Raw genomic sequence first — 19,074 nt, 5'->3', positions numbered from 1 at the left:
TTCTAATGAAATGCTTACATCCCTTTCCAAATAAGGGATGTGAAAAAATTTGCAGGACTCTTTTAGGCTTAAAAGATTTTTTTCTGAAGTTTAGTATGCATTTTACTATAGCCAATGATAAAAGGAAAGGTGTTTAGTTAGTAAAATCTAAGAGAAAATTTTTCAAACAGTTCAAAAGCCTTTTAAATACTATAAAACCATATCTAAATTTAAAAACATAGACCTGACTACTGGAGGCCTTTTTAATACTGAAAACCTTCATTACATCTACAGTACTAAAATACCTGAAATGGACAGATCTAATTCTAGATGCTTGAATACACAATTAAGCATGTATCTATATCATTTCATGACTTAAATTGAAATTTTCTTTTCATTAAGAATGAAATTTATGGATTTAACAATAAGATCCTTACTAGTTCTAGTCATTGATACTTTCTCAGATTGGTACCACTCAACATAAAAATTTCAGCATCCTTGATACAGGAGTAATGGTAGATCGTATCTTTTAAAGCCTATAAAAGATAATCTAAAAACCTTTTGCTTATGAGAATACAATAGATAGTTTCTAAAAACCTTTTGCTTATGAGAATACAATAGATAGTTTCTAAAAACCTTTTGCTTATGAGAATACAATAGATGGTTTCAATGTGGTTAGATGTACCATGGATGGGTTTGGATGAATCATCTTTCAAATTGTTTGTCTGAGCAGACTGGTTTTATAAGGAAACCTTATGACACTCAGATAAGACACCTTCATCCTTATTCAGTGATGATGCAAATATGTCTATTTTCAGAAGACCCCACCATTACAAATTTCTATATATACTGGTATATAACAACCACTAGTTTAGAATAATTGACTTTCTGCTAGGCTGATCTACTAATATGCTTGATTTCCAGGAATAAACCAAGGAAGAAGGTTTATTTCTATTAAATTTGTCAAGTTAACAGAACTTCTGCTATCAGGTACAGGGAGGCTGAAACCTAGTACCTCATCAGACCTGGATGTAAGCTAGTGCATTGTATTATCTAAAACACAATGTCACAGTATTCCCTATCACTAGTGGTCCATGGTTCTGAAGTTTTGAATATTGCTATTAGGGCTAAGCTCTTGGCAATTGATATGCAAAGTTGACTCCTGTAAGGTTTATTTCCCTGTCATGTAAATGATCTAGTTTCTCCCCAACCTTCCCGCGAAACATTGTTTCTAGATTAGCTAATCTGTTCTGATGTAGATTGAGATGAAATTAGAAAATCCTTTATCTTTGAATTTCCCATCAAAACAAATTTCTCTAAGGAAGCCAAGGTCCCTAACAATATCATTCACATCTGAGCCAATATAGGCTTCAACATTTTGAGCATTTGCAACAAAATAAAAGACAATCCACTCAACAGAAAAACCTAAAAGGAACTGCTGCTATGATCATTCCCATATAGGCTATAGAATCTTCTGAGTCAGAACCACAAAAAACTTCTTCGAATTGACCAGGATCCCAAATCAATCCAGCAACCTGAACAACCATATTGTAGAATCCAAATACATTCCAGGGAATTGCTCAAAATTAGCCAATCGTCCAGGTACAAGAAATCTTAATCATACAGAGATGGGTCCTCTATCCTGGTGAAAATAAGAGGGGCCTAAGACCCCAACATAGGCCAAGACATATAGAAATGGCCTCTAACCCTATGAAACATTGGGGACTAGTAGTAACCTGTTGTAAAACCTTGGAGCAGGGTTCAATGCCTCCTCTATCACATTTTTCTAAAAGACTCACTATTTCTTGTTGCAAGCTTTGGATATTTACTCTACTTGTAAGATAACTATCGATAATTTTGGCCCAGGCAACACACTTACTTCTGCCTCGCAATCTAGTTGTCTAAAAGGGAGACTATGATAGCAGGAATACAAATCTTTAGCAGCGGAAGGGTCTAAATTAAATAAATAACATGCGGCTCTGTATGAGAGGATCTCAACTTTGTAGGGAGCAATGAACATACAGAAGCCTTATTGAATGGAACAATACTACCACTAGACCTCACTTGAGAAATCAGGTTAGGGTTAGCAACATGGCAGGTAAGATCAGATATCCACAATAACTGAAGACTCACTAGGTTTCCAAAATTTTACAAAGGAAGCTAATAAGTTAAGCGTATTTGAAGCTCATCACTAATTCAAAAGGAAGACATCATTAAAAGCACTAAAACCAATTAATCTGGAGGCTGGGGCCTGGAGCTTGTCCTACAAGAGATAAAAAGACTGAAATAACAAAGATCACCTGGCGTGTCAAGGCTTTGCTTCTTGCTAACAATTACGAGTGTCTCTCATTATCATACTAAAAACACATGTCTATTGAAAGAATAGATGAATTTTTTTTTTAAAGTTTACTGGTAAATACAGTATTGATAAACCAAGTTTCTAAAAACAAAGCAATATAAACAACAGGAGCGGTTCATAGAAATATCAAAATATTTACAGACCTGCTAGGCTGAGGTAATCTAGAGATGATCGTCCCCATGAACGGCGGTGATGGGAATCAGTTGGTAATGACTCCCAGGATCTTGGTTCAGGAGGATACTCATACACACGATGATGACGCTGACGTTTCCATCTCACGCTTTTCTTAAATCTCTAAAAATGTAAAACCAAAGCCTTTATACATTGTATTACTAAGTGTTTATATAGAATATAACCAAGCAATTATAAAAGATGTGTACTGATTTTGTAATAAGTGATCATATCCTTGACCACCAAATATTGAACAGAAAGTGTAACCATCTCCAATGAAGAGTCACACAATAACCATGAAAGTAAAGTAAAACTTACGGATTTGTTTAGAGGACTCTTAAGAAGTGAGTGGGAAGGTGTTAAATCTCTATTCCATCTAGAAGGGGTGAATTCTTCCTCACCACTCTCAGAATCATCGCTACATCCATCGTCAAAGTCTCCATCTTCAACCTCCTCTTGTATTACGTCTAGGGTGTAATTTGCTTGCTGACAATCTTCCCCTGGCTGTATCCAAGGTTAAATAAGGGTCAGAATATGAATGGTTTCAAGAAATCCTCTTTAAAATAAGTAAAATAAATCTTACACTTAAAACTGAAACCTTGATAGTTACACATACGTCCATAAATATATCCAGTACTGTACTGTATATATGATAAAGTAAATTAAGGAAACTAATTTCTATAGTAGAAAGAGAAAAATAATCAATGCTAATAATAAACATAAGATAATATAGGTTTTGGAGATTTCAGGAGCAGCTATAAAAACCCAGATGACAATAATTAGATTTACCATTGGGTTGTTAACTTAAAATAAATTCTAAATCCCTCATACACCCTACACACCTACCCTCCTTACTTGGTATCAACACATTACTGTATACTGTAGTAATTAAATACAGTATATTACTCTAATATTGAGTAAAAAAATTATAACCTACCTACCTTTTCTTTACTGTCCTCCTCCTCATGCTTTTCCTCTTCCTCCTGTTAGTTCCAAGAAATCATGATATAAGTTAGTACATGCTTATGATAGAGCAGAGAAAAAATATGCCGATTACTGCACCATTAACCCTTAGATGCAAGGCTAATTCTAAAGGCTGTTAGTCACTACAGCCAAACTACAGTATTAAAAAGTCATTCCTGCTCAAAATGAAATGAGACATGCAAGATGTATCATATACATTACTAATATATATATATACTAACCTTTAACTGAGTTAGGACATGCTTAGAACAATCATTCTACAAATGTTTCATTCACGTATCTAAGATTCCCTACATTTTCTTAAACCATTAGGAGGTAGTGGTTCTGTACTCTTAGGTATGAACAATGCTTATAAAGATTAAGAATAACAGAAAACTTAGATTTACGTTTTCTGTTTAACCCTTTTACCCCCAAAGGACGTACTGGTACGTCTCACAAAACTCATCCCTTTACCCCCATGGACGTACCAGTACGTCCTTGCAAAAAACTATTTAAATTTTTTTTTAGCATATTTTTGATAATTTTTTTGAGAAACTTCAGGCATTTTCCAAGAGAATGAGACCAACCTGACCTCTCTATAACAAAAATTAAGGCTGTTAGAGCAATTTAAAAAAAATATACTGCAAAATGTGCTTGAAAAAAATGACCCCTGGGGGTTAAGGGTTGGAAATTTCCAAATAGCCTGGGGGTAAAAGGGTTAAGGAGCACGATGGCCCCATCAAAACAATGTTATTTTGAGGTTACTTCAAACTGCATCTTCCTTTGTTTTGCCACCAATTTACCTTTTATTTATAAACTATTTGAAAGATAATCCTACATACAAAGTTGTATAATGGAAATTCTTACCAATTTCTTATCATGTATTATTTTACCAATGTATAGAAGTCCCTTTTAAAGTTGACTATTTTTCATGAAGTTTTTTCGTGCAGATTCTAGATTATAAAATTCCCCATCTTTTCATGATTGAATGACAAATGTAGGTCAATATTGACTAAATATATGCAATTTTTCTGAAAATTTCATATTTTGAGAAACTGGGTTTCAAAGTTTTTTTTTGTAGTGATTGACTAAATACACTTTACTATGTATAAGACAGGTCTTTTAACAATAATTTTCCTCACCACTGGGGATCATACGGACAAAATTGTTATATAGTATTTCAAGGTTATTTACTAACTAGTGGTAAACCCCATCTTTCAAATTCAAGATTACTGCTCTCCAAACACAAATATGAACTATATGTACCTAATGCACACACTTGAGCATGAGATTGGCTAACATATTATATTCTTTATGTATTTTAATTGGCAAATTCTAAGCTTTTGGCCTAAATTGTTAAAATCTCTGACACTTTATGCATCTTTCAGCATAATCATGACACAAAAATTGTAAATATGCAAACAAACAAGTCAGAGAAATTAGAGGAACATGTGCAGCAAACGATTATTTACAAATACAATATGATTTACAAGAAAATGGATAATCTATTGCTTAGAGAATTATAGAAAATAAATGGAATTACTGTATATGAGATAGTAAAATAAATAGCTATCCCTGGAATTTTTCATGATAATAAAATAAATGCCCAGGTCAGAAAAGGGTTGAGTATGGGACCATATAAATTGCATAAAAATATGCAAAAGACTTTTTAACAGTAAAACAAATTGGTTTAATTAAAAATGTTATTTTGATAATAAAATAAATTTTTGAATATACTTACCCGGTGATTATAATAGCTGCAACTCTGTTGCTCGACAGAAAAACTCTACGTAAAAATTCGCCAGCGATCGCTACACAGGTAGGGGGTGTACTCAACAGCGCCATCTGTCGTTCAGATACCCATTACTCATTGTAAACAAAGAACTCAATTTTCTCCTCGGTCCACTGTGTCTCTATTGGGGAGGAAGGGAGGGTCCTTTAATTTATAATCACCGGGTAAGTATATTCAAAAATTTATTTTATTATAAAAATAACATTTTTCAATATTTAACTTAGCCGGTGATTATAATAGCTGATTCACACCCAGGGGGGTGGGTAGAGACCAGCAAAATATGTTTACATCATATGAGCTAAGAATTTTTATTTTATTTTAGAAGTTATCAAAATAACTAAACAAAATAAATAGGTACCTGGTAAGGAAGTCGACTTGAACAATTACTCTGCCTTTTTAAGTACGTCTTCCTTACGGAGCCTCGCGATCCTCTTAGGATGCTGAGCGACCCCTAGGAGCTGAAGTATCAAGGGTTGCAACCCATACAACAGGACCTCATCAAAACCTCTAATCTAGGCGCTTCTCAAGAAATGACTTTGACCACCCGCCAAATCAACTAGGATGCGAAAGGCTTCTTAGCCTTCCGGACAACCCAAAAACAACAATAAAAACATTTCAAGAGAAAGATTAAAAAGGTTATGGAATTAGGGAATTGTAGTGGTTGAGCCCTCACCCACTACTGCACTCGTTGCTACGAATGGTCCCAGAGTGTAGCAGTTCTCGTAAAGAGACTGGACATCCTTAAGATAAAAAGACGCGAACACTGACTTGCTTTTCCAATAGGTTGCGTCGATTATACTTCGCAGAGATCTATTTTGTTTAAAGGCCACGGAAGTTGCGACAGTTCAACTTCGTGTGTCCTTACCTTCAGCAAAGCTTGGTCTTCCTCATTCAGATGGGAATGAGCTTCTCGTATTAACAGTCTGATAAACTAGGATAAAGCATTCTTTGACATACGCAAAGATGGTTTCTTAATTGAACACCATAAAGCTTCAGACGGCCCTCGTAAAGGTTTAGTTAGTTTTAAATAGAACTTAAGAGCTCTTACAGGGCATAAGACTCTTTCTAGTTCATTTCCAACCATACGATAAGCTTGGAATATCGAACGATTTTGGCCAAGGTCGAGAAGGCAGCTCGTTTTTGGCTAGAAAACCAAGTTGTAGAGAACATGTAGCCGTTTCAGATGAGAATCCGATGTTCTTGCTGAAGGCATGAATCTCACTGACTCTTTTAGCTGTGGCTAAGCATACCAGGAAAAGAGTCTTTAAGGCGAGATCTTTCAGGGAGGCTGATTGTAGCGGCTCGAACCTGTCTGACATAAGGAATCTTAGTACCACGTCTAAATTCCAACCAGGTGTAACCAAACGACGCTCCTTCGTGGTCTCAAAAGACTTAAGGAGGTCCTGTAGATCTTTATTGTTGGAAAGATCTAAGCCTCTGTGACGGAAGACTGATGCCAACATGCTTCTGTAACCCTTGATAGTGGGAGCTGAAAGAGATCGTTCTTTCCTCAGATATAAGAGGAAGTCAGCTATTTGAGTTACAGAGGTACTGGTTGAGGATACGGATACTGACTTGCACCAGTTTCGGAAGATTTCCCACTTCGATTGGTAGACTCTAAGGGTGGATGTTCTCCTTGCTCTAGCAATCGCTCTGGCTGCCTCCTTCGAAAAGCCTCTAGCTCTTGAGAGTCTTTCGATAGTCTGAAGGCAGTCAGACGAAGAGCGTGGAGGCCTTGGTGTACCTTCTTTACGTGTGGCTGACGTAGAAGGTCCACCCTTAGGGGAAGTGTTCTGGGAACGTCTACTAGCCATCGAAGTACCTCGGTGAACCATTCTCTCGCGGGCCAGAGGGGAGCAACTAGCGTCAACTTGTCCCTTCGTGAGAGGCGAACTTCTGCAGTACCTTGTTGACAATCTTGAACGGAGGGAATGCATATAGATCTAGATGTGACCAATCTAGGAGAAAGGCATCTATATGAACTGCTGCTGGGTCCGGGATTGGAGAGCAAAAAATTGGGAGCCTCTTGGTCATCGAGGTTGCGAAGAGATCTATGGTTGGCTGGCCCCAGGTGGCCCAAAGTCTCTTGCATACATCCTTGTGGAGGGTCCATTCTGTTGGAATTATTTGTCCCTTCCGACTGAGACAATCTGCCATGACATTCAAGTTGCATTGGATGAACCTCGTTACTAGTGATATGTTTAGACCTTTTGACCAGGTGAGGAGGTCCCTTGCGATCTCGTACAACGTCAGAGAGTAGGTCCCTCCTTGCTTGGAGATGTACGCCAAAGCCGTGGTGTTGTCCGAGTTCACCTCCACCACTTTGCCTTGAAGGAGAGACCTGAAGCTTTTCCAGGCCAGACGTACTGCCAGTAGCTCCTTGCAGTTGAAATGCATTGTCCTTTGACTCGAGTTCCATATCCCCGAGCATTCCCGACCGTCTAATGTCGTACCCCGTCCGATGTGTCCGAGAAGAGAACGTGGTTGGGAGTCTGAACAGCCAGGGGAAGACCCTCTCTTAGGTTGATATTGTCCTTTCACCAAGTCAGACAAGACTTTATCTTTTCGGAAACCGGGATCGAGACCGCTTCTAGCGTCTTGTCCTTTTTCCAGTGAAAAGCTAGATGGTATTGAAGAGGACGGAGGTGTAGTCTTCCTAGTGACACAAATGATCCACGGATGACAGTGTCCCTACCAGACTCATCTACAGCCTGACTGAGCAGCGTTCCTTCTTCAGCATCTTCTGGATGGATAGCAGGGCTGGGGGCTGATCGTCTTGTTGTTCAGCAACGTCCTCATCAGAGGGTTCCTCATCCGAAACTGATGAGGAAACGGCAACGGAGTGGGCAACGTCTGGCTCGCTGAATCCGGTCGCACTGGTAGATGCGTGACGGAGCCGGACGCAATATCATGGAACTGCTGCACAGTCTGTGAACTGTCAACAACCATGAGTGCGCGAGGAAGCACAGCGTCAACCCGAGACTGTCTAGACCGTTTGGGTTGTGCAGTCAACACCCTACCGGGTTGCTGAGGTTGACGCACTGCGTCAAAACAAGTCACCTCTGCTGGTTGTTGAACGTCCTGAACGTCAAAAACCACCTCCGAGCGTCGCTTAATGTCAACGTGCGGCTGGCAACCCACACTGGGTCGCATCGGTGGAGTAACCACCTCAACTGGCAGACGCGAGTAGGTTACCTCAGCGTCAACAGGGCGCACAACCGACCGGTTGGAAGGTTGTTGGCCAGAAGGTTCTTCTCCGCATTTAAGTCCTCTATCAAGGACGCAAGCTTGGACTGCATGTCTTGCAGCAAAGCCCATTTAGGGTCTACGGGAGCAGGTGTGGCAGACGGGGTTAGCGACTGAGGCGGAACCGTTTACCATCCCTGAAAGCCTTGTTATGCGTGACATAATAGTACAGCAAAACTTCAAAGGCTCGACAACAGCTGTAAAGTTGACCTGTAAACAACTTGGAGCGTCTCCTGGCTAGGCGCCAGGGAGAGTCTATCTGGGCAGAGTCATGAACTCCCAAGCCGAGAACTTCTCTCGTGTCATATCAGACTCTCGCTCTATAAACCAGTTTAAAAGAAGGGAAAGCAAAGGCTGTATCCCCCAAACTCCTCCTGGTGAAAAACCAGTCGCCTAGCCAACGTAACGCTCTCTAGGAGAGCGAGAGAGCACTAGCTTAAAAACAACGGCTTCGAAGTAGCTAGGCCTAGTGTAAGCTCTGACGTTTAGGCGAACGAGGAGCAGCAGTTACAAAAAGATCCGGACGAAGATCCTTAAAAAAATCATCATGATTTAATTAAAGTCCATAGGAGGCTAAGCAGCTTTAGGCTCCTCTCCATCTGACAGAGTCCTCAAGGGAATATCAGTAGGAGGGAGAACAGCAACTTCCTCATCTACAGGAACCTTGTCCGATAAAGCTTAAAAAAATCATCATGATTTAATTAAAGTCCATAGGAGGCTAAGCAGCTTTAGGCTCCTCTCCATCTGACAGAGTCCTCAAGGGAATATCAGTAGGAGGGAGAACAGCAACTTCCTCATCTACAGGAACCTTGTCCGATAAAAGCTGAGTCTCTTACTGGTGCATTAGTAGCGGACCAGAACGCAACGTCATGTAACTGCTTGACAGTCTGTGAACTGTCAACAACTGAACTGTCAACCACAACAGGTGCGTGAGGACGCACAGCGTCCACTCGAGACTGCTTTGACTGCCTAGACTGAGCAGTCAAAACAACTCTAGAATGCGGAGGTTGACGCACAGCGTCAAAACAAGTCAACTCCGATTGTTAGTGAACGTCTTGAACGTCAACAGGAGCATCAGCCAGTGGCCTAACGTCCAAATGCGGCTGAAAAACCACACGAGACCGCATCGAGTGTGGTTCTAAACAACCTGACTGACGTGACTAAGCTACGCCAACGTCAACAGTAAGCACAAAGGAACGTTAGGTTGGCTGAAAGCCAGGATATCGATGAGATAAACGGCTAGACTCAACGGACTAATCGGCAGAATAGTCTTCCATAAGGGAGGCAAGCATATACTGCATGTTTTGCCATACAACCCCTTAAGGATCAACGGAAATGGTTGTGGTAATAGACGAGGGTAACGTCTGTGACCGCAACACTTTGCCTACAAAAAAACTCTCTCGGAGTCTGTGTTACGCTTTTGTTAGGCGGCGAGCAGTTATCCGATGACTGCATAGGGTCAGAGCTGTCCTAATGGCTGTAACCAGGACGCTGGACCTGTCCTGAAAGGACTGACTTTCGCTTAAGGGCTCCGAAACCTTGTGACAGGTTTCTTATGCGAAAAGCCTACGGATGGCGAGGAGAAACAACGTCTCTCTCGTCTTATGGTAGGGGAGATCTTGGTAAGATACACCCGATACCATAGAGGGAAAACGTCTGTTCGTTGGTCAAGGCCTCTCGAACCCATAAGTCGTTTGACATTACTTCTCCCCTGGGCTTGGGAGCTTGTAAGAGGTCCCGGACTAGGTGAACGACAGGCACGAACAGACGAACCCTCGGACGCAACACTGTAACACTTTGCGCCTCGGACGCAACACTGTAACACTTTGCGCATATCACTTTATCACTTCGATTTTCTGTTTTGCACTTATTTTTACCTGAAACACGCAATTCTACCCTTCATTAAAAGGTAGTAATTGCGAAATTAGTTGTATAATGCAAGCTCATAATACCAGCAAAAAACAGAAAACATATTTTAAGATAAAAAGAAAAATCAGTGGCTGGGAAAGAGACTAAACACTAGTTCATATAACTACGTTTTCAATCTCTCACCGCACATAGCCTGGGGACGAGAATAAAAACCTAAAAACGTTTTATCCTTCCTCCCCGTACAGCGACTAGGGACGTGAGTAACACGAGAACAACGTTACCCGCTTGAACGGAACGTTTTCTCTCCTCTCTCTCCCTCCGTCTCTATCTCTCTCTCTCTTTCTCTCTTGATTTCGCCCCTAAGAGAAGAGCCCAATTATATATCGTCAAAAAAACATGTTATTTGACTAAAGGAAAAAACTGAAAGGTTTTTCAAATAAAAAGTTCCTTTAAATTAGAATTTAAAACATTTAAGCTAAGAAAGAATGAACAAAACGTCAGAATCGATTTACTCTTACTGCAAAGTGAAACCGTGATACACTCTCTCTCTATCGTAACGATAGAGCGCATGTTGAACGTCAACAACTGCGTAGCATAAAAAACTAAACGTTAGTTCATCTTTGAAAACAGTACGAAGACTATCAAAGAAATTTTTTCATAAAAAATTACATTTAAAAAGTTTTAAATCCTTAGCTCTTTAAAAGCTAAAGACGATATAAAGGGCTCAACGTTGATTAACTTCGGTTTCCAAGTTAGGACCGCCTACTCTCAGGAAAGTTCTATATAAACAAAGCATTAAAAATTTATTTTTATATGTTTATAAAAAATGGAAAGTTAATCGAAGAGGCCTAATAAAGGCGGAGAGATATAAAATATATATAGCAAAATCTATAACGTGATAAGATAATTACTAAAAGCCTAAACACACTTCCGTCTAAGGGAAGGGTCGGCCATTTAAAAGTGAAAGAAAGTCCATACTCTCTTTGTCACCATAATTAAATCTATCCAAAACGAGTTCAAGATTTAAGATGAAGATAAAAAACCTGCATAGCGAAAGCTCAAAACTAGAATAATGTACTTCACCAAATAGTTGTGAAAACAAATCCAGTTAGCAACAGCGAATTAGTAGGTCTTGCCGGTAGCCCGACAGAGAGAAAATTGAGTTCTTTGTTTACAATGAGTAATGGGTATCTGAACGACAGATGGCGCTGTTGAGTACACCCCCTACCTGTGTAGCGATCGCTGGCGAATTTTTACTTAGAGTTTTTCTGTCGAGCAACAGAGTTGCAGCTATTATAATCACCGGCTAAGTTAAATATTGAAAAAACCTATTTAAAATATGAAATATAAATGTTCTAGCCAAAAATCCAATTACCGTACTAGAAATTTTAAAATTCCAAGTCAGAGGTCGTGAGTCATGCTCCTTAATAATAATAATAATAATAATAATAATAATAATAATAATAATAATAAAAAAACTTCAAAGAACATAGACAAAAAATTTTGGTCTCAGAGAATCATACAATTTGCCTTGCCATCCACAAAGTTATATGAGGTGGTTAAGCAGTACTTATATCGAGAGGAATGATATATGATCTAGACTACCTTCTTGTCACACACGGGGTAAGTAATTGTATAGTGGCACTTACTTTAGTGAAAGGAGGGATATCAGTATCTAGGCTACTATCTCAGTCTTCAGCCTCACAATCAAGTTGTCCAAAGAGCAACAACTCGCTAGGATTTTAGAAGGGTCTAAAGTAATTAAAGAATCGAGACTGCAACAAGTTTATGGATATCAGAGGCAACTTGTAACACTAGAACCCTTCCTGAATACTATAACCGCTAGCTACCAACTCAGGAATTAGGCTAGGGTTTGAAACTAATGAAGTTTCGCCTGAAACATTACTATCTTTAAATGAAGACTTGATGGTCTTCTGAGCTACCACAAAAGAAGCTATTTAAACTAAAATCTTCAAGACTGTTAAAAAGCCAAAGGTTGTAGTGGCATTATCATCATCATTACCCTTAAAGTCAGTTAGCCTAGTCTTCTAAAAGTAAGGTTTCTTTCACACTTTGAACTTCAATCTGATCAGCAACCAAGAAACATACTTTTCACAACAAATCTCTAAATGAAGAAGTGATTCCTTAGCACAGCTACACAGCAATTGCTAGCTAATCTGGAAGAGGACATCTTTAAACCACTAAAAAGGAAACTAAAATCTGTCAGTCTAGAGCTAGCGTCGACTTTGTTCAAAGCGTCTGAAAGATTTTAAACGATATGACAAACGCAGTTTGTTATTGTCGGTAGATACCCTTAGTCTCAATGGTTTACAAGAGGCATTAGACATAAAGCTTCTGGAAACAAAAGCAATATGAACAGCACGGGAGATTCATAGATATAATTATTTAAATTTTCTTTAATAATTTAAGGATCCATAAAACGTATTAAAAATAGTATCTTCACTGGCACTAAATTACATTCTAACCTGAATGATCCTCAGAATTTTAGAAACCCTTTTTTATGCTTTTCATTCATCATTACTGTATGTCTAAAGGTTAATCAAGTCTAATTACAAAAATATTTTTAAGAATTTATGTATGCCCCAAAATTATACAAATATCTCGTATTTATTGCTATTTCCCATAGAATTCAAGAATACTTACTATGTAATTTCTAAAACAATTGAAGATGTTATCATCATTTTTATTCATAATCAAGAATTAATAAATATACACTTCACTACTATTATTATTATTACAAGCTAAGCTACAACCCTAGTTGGAAAAGCAAGATGCTATTAACCCATGGGCTCCAACAGGGAAAAATAGCCCAGTGAGGAAAGGAAATAGGGAAACAAGAGAAGTAACAAACAATAAAAATAAAATATACTAAGAACAGTAACAACATTAAGTTAGATCTTTCATATATAAACTATAAAAACTTTAGAAAACAGGAGGAAGATAAATAAGATAGAACAGTGTTCCCGAGTGTACCCTCAAGCAAGAGAACTCTAATCCAAGACAGTGGAATGCCATGGCACAGAGGCTATGGCAATACCATAGACTACAGAACAATGGTTTGATTTTGGAGTGTCCTTCTCCAAGAAGAGCTGCTTACCATGGCTAAAGAGTCTCCTACCCTTACCAAAAAGAAAGTAGCCACTGAAAAATTACAGTGCAGTAGTTAATCCCTCAAGCAAAGAAGAATTGTTTGGTAATCTCAGTGTTGTCAGGTGTATGAAGACAAAGAAGAATGTGGAAAGAATAGGCCAGACTATTCAGTGTAAGTGTAGGAAAAGACAAAATGAGCTGTGACCAGAGAGAGAGCGATCCAATGTAGTACTGTCTGACCAGTCAAAAAGACCCAATAACTCTCTAGCGATAGTACCTCAACTGTACATAATGAAAATTTGAAATTAGGCAAATATAAACAACAAAAACAAATCCATGGCATGAATTGCACTTTGCATCACCACTATAAAAACAAAAGTTTCCTGTATTTCAAATTTAAATCAATGATGCCAAATCATAATTACTATTGCCATTAAAGTTTTTTTTAGTAACCGGTATATGTTCTTTCCATTGAACTTTGTCCATAATTCTCAGCAATCTTTATTCATGCTTTATCAAAATTCCCTCTGATTTCTTTGCATAGCAAAAGTATTTGTAGATTACAGAGCAGGATACCTTTATTCATCATCAGTCCAGCAACTTACTTCTACTTCATCAACATCTTCCCAGGGATGTTCTTTCCCCTATATACCTTGGCCATCCACCACATGTGGCTTCATTTATCTCTTCCCAATTCCTCTCGTACACTCCTGACAACAAAAACTCTTAAACCATCTGTTAAATTTGATAACACTACAGCCTTCATACCACCCGCTACTTTCCCACAGCAACCACATGGCTACATTCCTGACTGTTATAAACATTCGGGAGCCTCTTTTTTTTCGGTAACTCTTTTGTACTCAAACCACTACAACTTCATATATAAATCCAGCAATGGACTCGACATTAATCCTTAATAGACACCAACATTTATCTTCAATTCCTTTGATACACCTACAACCAATTTCAGTCTAGATCCTGTGTTATGGTATAGGAAAACAACTAACCCATGGGGTCTTTCCAGTACTCTTTGTAATTCCATCTGACTACTCACCTTTATTAGTATTACTTCTAATTATTTTTAGTTATCAATGAAATTTTTTATATAGTATTACTTGACACAAATTATAGTCAAACCAAAATGTTACTCCGCTTACATTGACAATGACATAAAATGTTATTTTTATTAGTAAAATAAATTTTTGAATATACTTACCCGATAATCATGTAGCTGTCAACTCCGTTGCCCGACAGAATTCTATGGAGGGATACGCCAGCTATCACAATACTAGAAGGGGGTGTATTTACCAGCGCCACCTGTGGCCAGGTACTCAAGTACTTCTTGTTGACACCTCCTCAATTATTCCTCGGTCCACTGGTTCTCTATGGGGAGGAAGGGAGGGTCGATTAAATCATGATTATCGGGTAAGTATATTCAAAAATTTATTTTACTAATAAAAATAACATTTTTCAATATTAAACTTACCCGATAATCATGTAGCTGATTCACACCCAGGGGGGTGGGTGAAAAACCAGTGTACAAGACTAAAGGATAGCTAAGTATCCCGTATTTCATATAAACAGTTATCCACAATAACAATGAAATAATAAGTACCTGGTAAGGAAGTCAACTTGAACCGTTACTCTGCCTTTAATAAGATCGTCTTCCTTACTGAGCGCAGCGTTCCTCTTGGGAGGCTGAATCAACTCAAAGGTGCTAAAGTATACAGGGCTGCAACCCATACTAAAGGACCTCATCACAACCTTTAACCTCGGCGCTTCTCAAGAAAGAATTGACCACCCGCCAAATCAACAAGGATGTGGAAGGCTTCTTAGCCGACCGTACAACCCATAAAAAGTATTCAAGAGAAAGGTTAAAAGGTTATGGGATTATGGGAATGTAGTGGCTGAGCCCTCGCCTACTACTGCATTCGTTGCTACGAATGGTCCCAGGGTGTAGCAGTACTCGTAAAGAGACTGGACATCTTTGAGATAGAGTGATGCGAACACTGACTTGCTTCTCCAATAGGTTGCATCCATAACATTCTGCAGAGAATAGTTCTGTTTGAAGGCCACTGAAGTAGCCACAGCTCCCACTTCATGTGTCCTTACCTTCAGCAAAGCAAGGTCTTCTTCCTTCAGACGAGAATGTGTTTCTCTAATCAGAAGCCTGAATAGTAAGAAACTGAGTTCTTAGAACTTGGAAAAGAAGGTTTCTTGATAGCACACTATAAGGCTTCTGATTGTCCTTGTAAAGGTTAAGACCTTTTTAGATAGTACCTAAGAGCTCTAACTGGGCAAAGTACTCTTTTCAGATCATTCCCCACCAAGTTGGACAGGCTTGGGATCTCGAACGACTTAGGCCAAGGACGTGAAGGAAGCTCGTTTAGCAAAAACCGAGCTGCAAGGAACATGTAGCCGTTTCAGATGTGAAAACAATGATCCTGCTGAAGGCGTGGATCTCACTTACTCTTTTAGCTGTTGTCAAGCACACGAGGAAAAGAGTTTCTAATGTGAGGTCCTAAAAAGAGGCTGATTGGAGAGGTTCAAATCTTGATGACATAAGGAACCTTAGGACCACGTCTAGATTCCAGCCTGGAGTGGACAACCGACGTTCCTTTGAGGTCTCAAAAGACCTAGGGAGGTCCTGTAGATCTTTGTTGGTGGAAAGATCCAAGCCTCTGTGGCGGAAAACCGCTGCCAACATACTTCTGTAACCCTTGATCGTAGGAGCTGAAAGGGATCTTACTTTCCTTAGATATAACAGGAAGTCAGCAATCTGGGTTACAGTGGTACTGGTTGAGGAAACTGCATTGGTCTTGTACCAGCTACGGAAGACTTCCCCTTGAGACTGATAGATTCTGAGAGTGGATGTTCTCCTTGCTTTGGCAATCGCTCTGGCTGCCTCCTTCGAAAAGCCCCTAGCTCTTGAGAGTCTTTCGAAAGTCTGAAGGCAGTCAGACGAAGAGCGTGGAGGATTGGGTGTACCTTCTTTACGTGAGGTAGACTTAGAAGGTTCACTCCTAGAGGAAGAGTCCTGGGAATGTCGACCAGCCATTGCAGTACCTCTAAGAACCATTCTCTCGCGGACCAGAGCGGAGCCAACCAACGTCAGCCGTGTCCCTTAGTGAGAGGAGAACTTCTGAAGTCCTCTGTTGACAATCTTGAACGGCGGGAATGCATACAGGTCGAGATGGAACCAATCCAGCAGAAAAGCATCCACGTGAACTGCTGCTGGGTCTGGAATCGGAGAACAATACAACAGGAGTCTCTAGGTTATCGAGGTAGTGAACAGATCTATGGTTGGCTGACCCCACAGGGCCCAAAGTCTGTTGCAAACATTCTTGAGAAGGGTCCACTCTGTGGGGATGACCTGACCCTTCCGTCTGAGGTGATCTGCCATGACATTCATACCGCCCTGAATGAACCTCGTTACCAGTTAGCTTTCGATCTAAAGACCAGATGAGTAGGTCCCTTGCGATCTAGAACAACTTCCACGAAAGAGTCCCTCCCTGCTTGAAGATGTAAGCCAGGGCTGTGGTGTTGTCAGAGTCCACCTCCACCACTTTGTTAAGCTGGAGGGACTTGAAGTTTATCAAGGCCAGAATAACCGCCAACAACTTCTTGCAAATGATGTGAAGTGTCCTTTGCTCCTGATTCCATGTTCCCGAGCATTCTTGTCCGTCCAAAGTCGCACCCCAGCCCGTGTCTGATGCGTCCGAGAGGAGACGGCGGTCGTGTTTCTGAACAGCCAAAGGTAGCCTTCCTTGAGAAGAAAGCTGTTCTTACACCACGCGAGAGAAGACCTCCTCTCTTCGGAAACAGGAACTGAGACCGTCTCTAGCGTCATGTCCTTTATCCAGTGAGCAGCTAGATGATACTGAAGGGAGGGGAGGTGGAGTCTCCCTAACACGATGAACAGGGCCAGCGATGAAAGTGTCCCTGTTAGACTCATCCACTACCTGACTGAGCATCGGTTCCTTCTCAGCATGCTCTGGATGCATTCTAGGGCTTGGAAGATCCTTGGGGCCGACGGAAAAGTCCGAAAAGCTCGACTCTGAAGATCCATACCCAAGGAGACAATGGTCTGGGATGGAACGAGCTGAGACTCCTCAAAATTGACCAGGAGGCCCAGTTCCTTGGTCAGATCCATAGTCCATTTGAAAATCTCCAGACAGCGACGACTTGTGGGAGCTCTTAAAAGCCAGTCGTCTGACGGAGCCGGACACAAGATCATGATACTGCTGCACAGTCTGTGAACTGTCAATCATGGGCAAGCGAGGAAGTACAGTGACAACCCGAATCTGTCTAGACTGTCTGGGTCGTACAGACAACTCCTTAACGGGTTGCTGAGGTTGCCGCACTGCGTCACAACAAGTCACTTCTGTTGGTTGTTGAACGTCTTCCCCGTGACACATTGACTCCGTAAACAAAAAATCCTCTAACAAGGACTAAGCTTGGACTGCATGTCATGCAACACAGCTCAAGGTCTATGGGAGCAGGTGTGGTAACAGACGGGATTAGCGACTGAAGTGGAACCATAACCTTCCCTGTAAGCATGTTATGCTTAAATAAAAGTCCATAAGAGGTTATGCAGCTAAAGGCTCCCTCCAAATGACAGAGTCCTCAAGGGAATATCAGAAGGAGGGAGAAAAGAACTTTCTCATCTACAGGGACCTTATCCTAGAAAAGCTAAGTTCTCTGAGTGAGGGTTCACTAGTGCAAAAGCAGCAGACTAGAAGGCAACGTTATGAAACTGCTTGACAGTCTAGTGAGTTGGCAACAACCCAAGATGTGTGACTGAGAAGCATGCGGTAAGGTATGCAGAGCATGATGTATGCAGAGTATGCTGTATGCAGAGCATGCTGTATGTAGAGCATGTTGTATGCAGAGCATGCTGAATGCAGAGCATGCTGTATGCAGAGCATGTTGTATGCAGAGCATGCTGAATGCAGAGCATGCTGTATGCTGAGCATGTAGTAAGCAGAGCCTGCTGTAAGCAGAGCCTGTTGTAAGGAAAGCAGAGCGTGTGCATGGCGTTTAACATTTCTCAGAAATTCCATGACCAGTGCTAGAGTGCTTTATGCATGCTTGCATGGGGTTTAAAAATCAACATAATGTTTACCTTACATTCATAACTCATGATTCATATTTTTGCCATGGTTTGAAAATGGAGGTAAGGTATGCTGAACAGCAGAGTCAGAACGAGCTGGAACAACAATAGTTGTGGTTTCCTCTTCAAGACTCTGTTGAGGGAACACCTGAGGCTCAGTCTGCAAAGGCTGAATAAAAGACAAGCAGAAGGAAGGCGCATGGGTGGAGGAGGCTGACTCCTAGCATGAGTGGTTGAACCCAAGGGTTGCGCTTGCTGAGCGGTTGGCGGAAGCGGAGTAGCAAGTTCCAGTTCCTGTGGTGTGAGCGGAGCGCGATGAGGAAGAGGCTGCGCAGAACAAGGTAAATGTCTCGCAAGCTGAGGCTCCTGAGGCGCAAGGCTAAGGTGTTGTGGTGCTTGCCTTGTGGAGAGTTGAGCTCGCTGCAGCGAGAGCTGAGGAGACTGACTCATGGACGGGAGAGGTTGTTGTAC

The 19,074-nt window shown here is 40.5% G+C and overlaps 1 protein-coding gene across 1 annotated transcript in view; it reads right to left on the bottom strand.

The window, feature by feature from the left end:
* The window catches only part of LOC137630041 (uncharacterized), an 86,364-nt gene that overhangs the window by 10,981 nt on the left and 56,309 nt on the right, over window positions 1-19,074 (bottom strand). Inside the window, exons 14-16 of the mRNA XM_068361533.1 lie at window positions 3,451-3,492; window positions 2,828-3,013; window positions 2,482-2,632 (exon numbers count right to left, since the gene is read on the bottom strand). Coding sequence (XP_068217634.1) covers window positions 2,482-2,632; window positions 2,828-3,013; window positions 3,451-3,492 — 379 coding nt within the window. The remainder of the gene's footprint in view (window positions 1-2,481; window positions 2,633-2,827; window positions 3,014-3,450; window positions 3,493-19,074) is intronic.

Source organism: Palaemon carinicauda, chromosome 38 (assembly GCF_036898095.1).
Source record: "Palaemon carinicauda isolate YSFRI2023 chromosome 38, ASM3689809v2, whole genome shotgun sequence".
Classification (NCBI taxonomy): Eukaryota; Metazoa; Arthropoda; class Malacostraca; order Decapoda; family Palaemonidae; genus Palaemon; species Palaemon carinicauda.
Note: the sequence above shows the minus strand (reverse complement) of the source record. Positions and strands in the feature narration are given on the sequence as shown.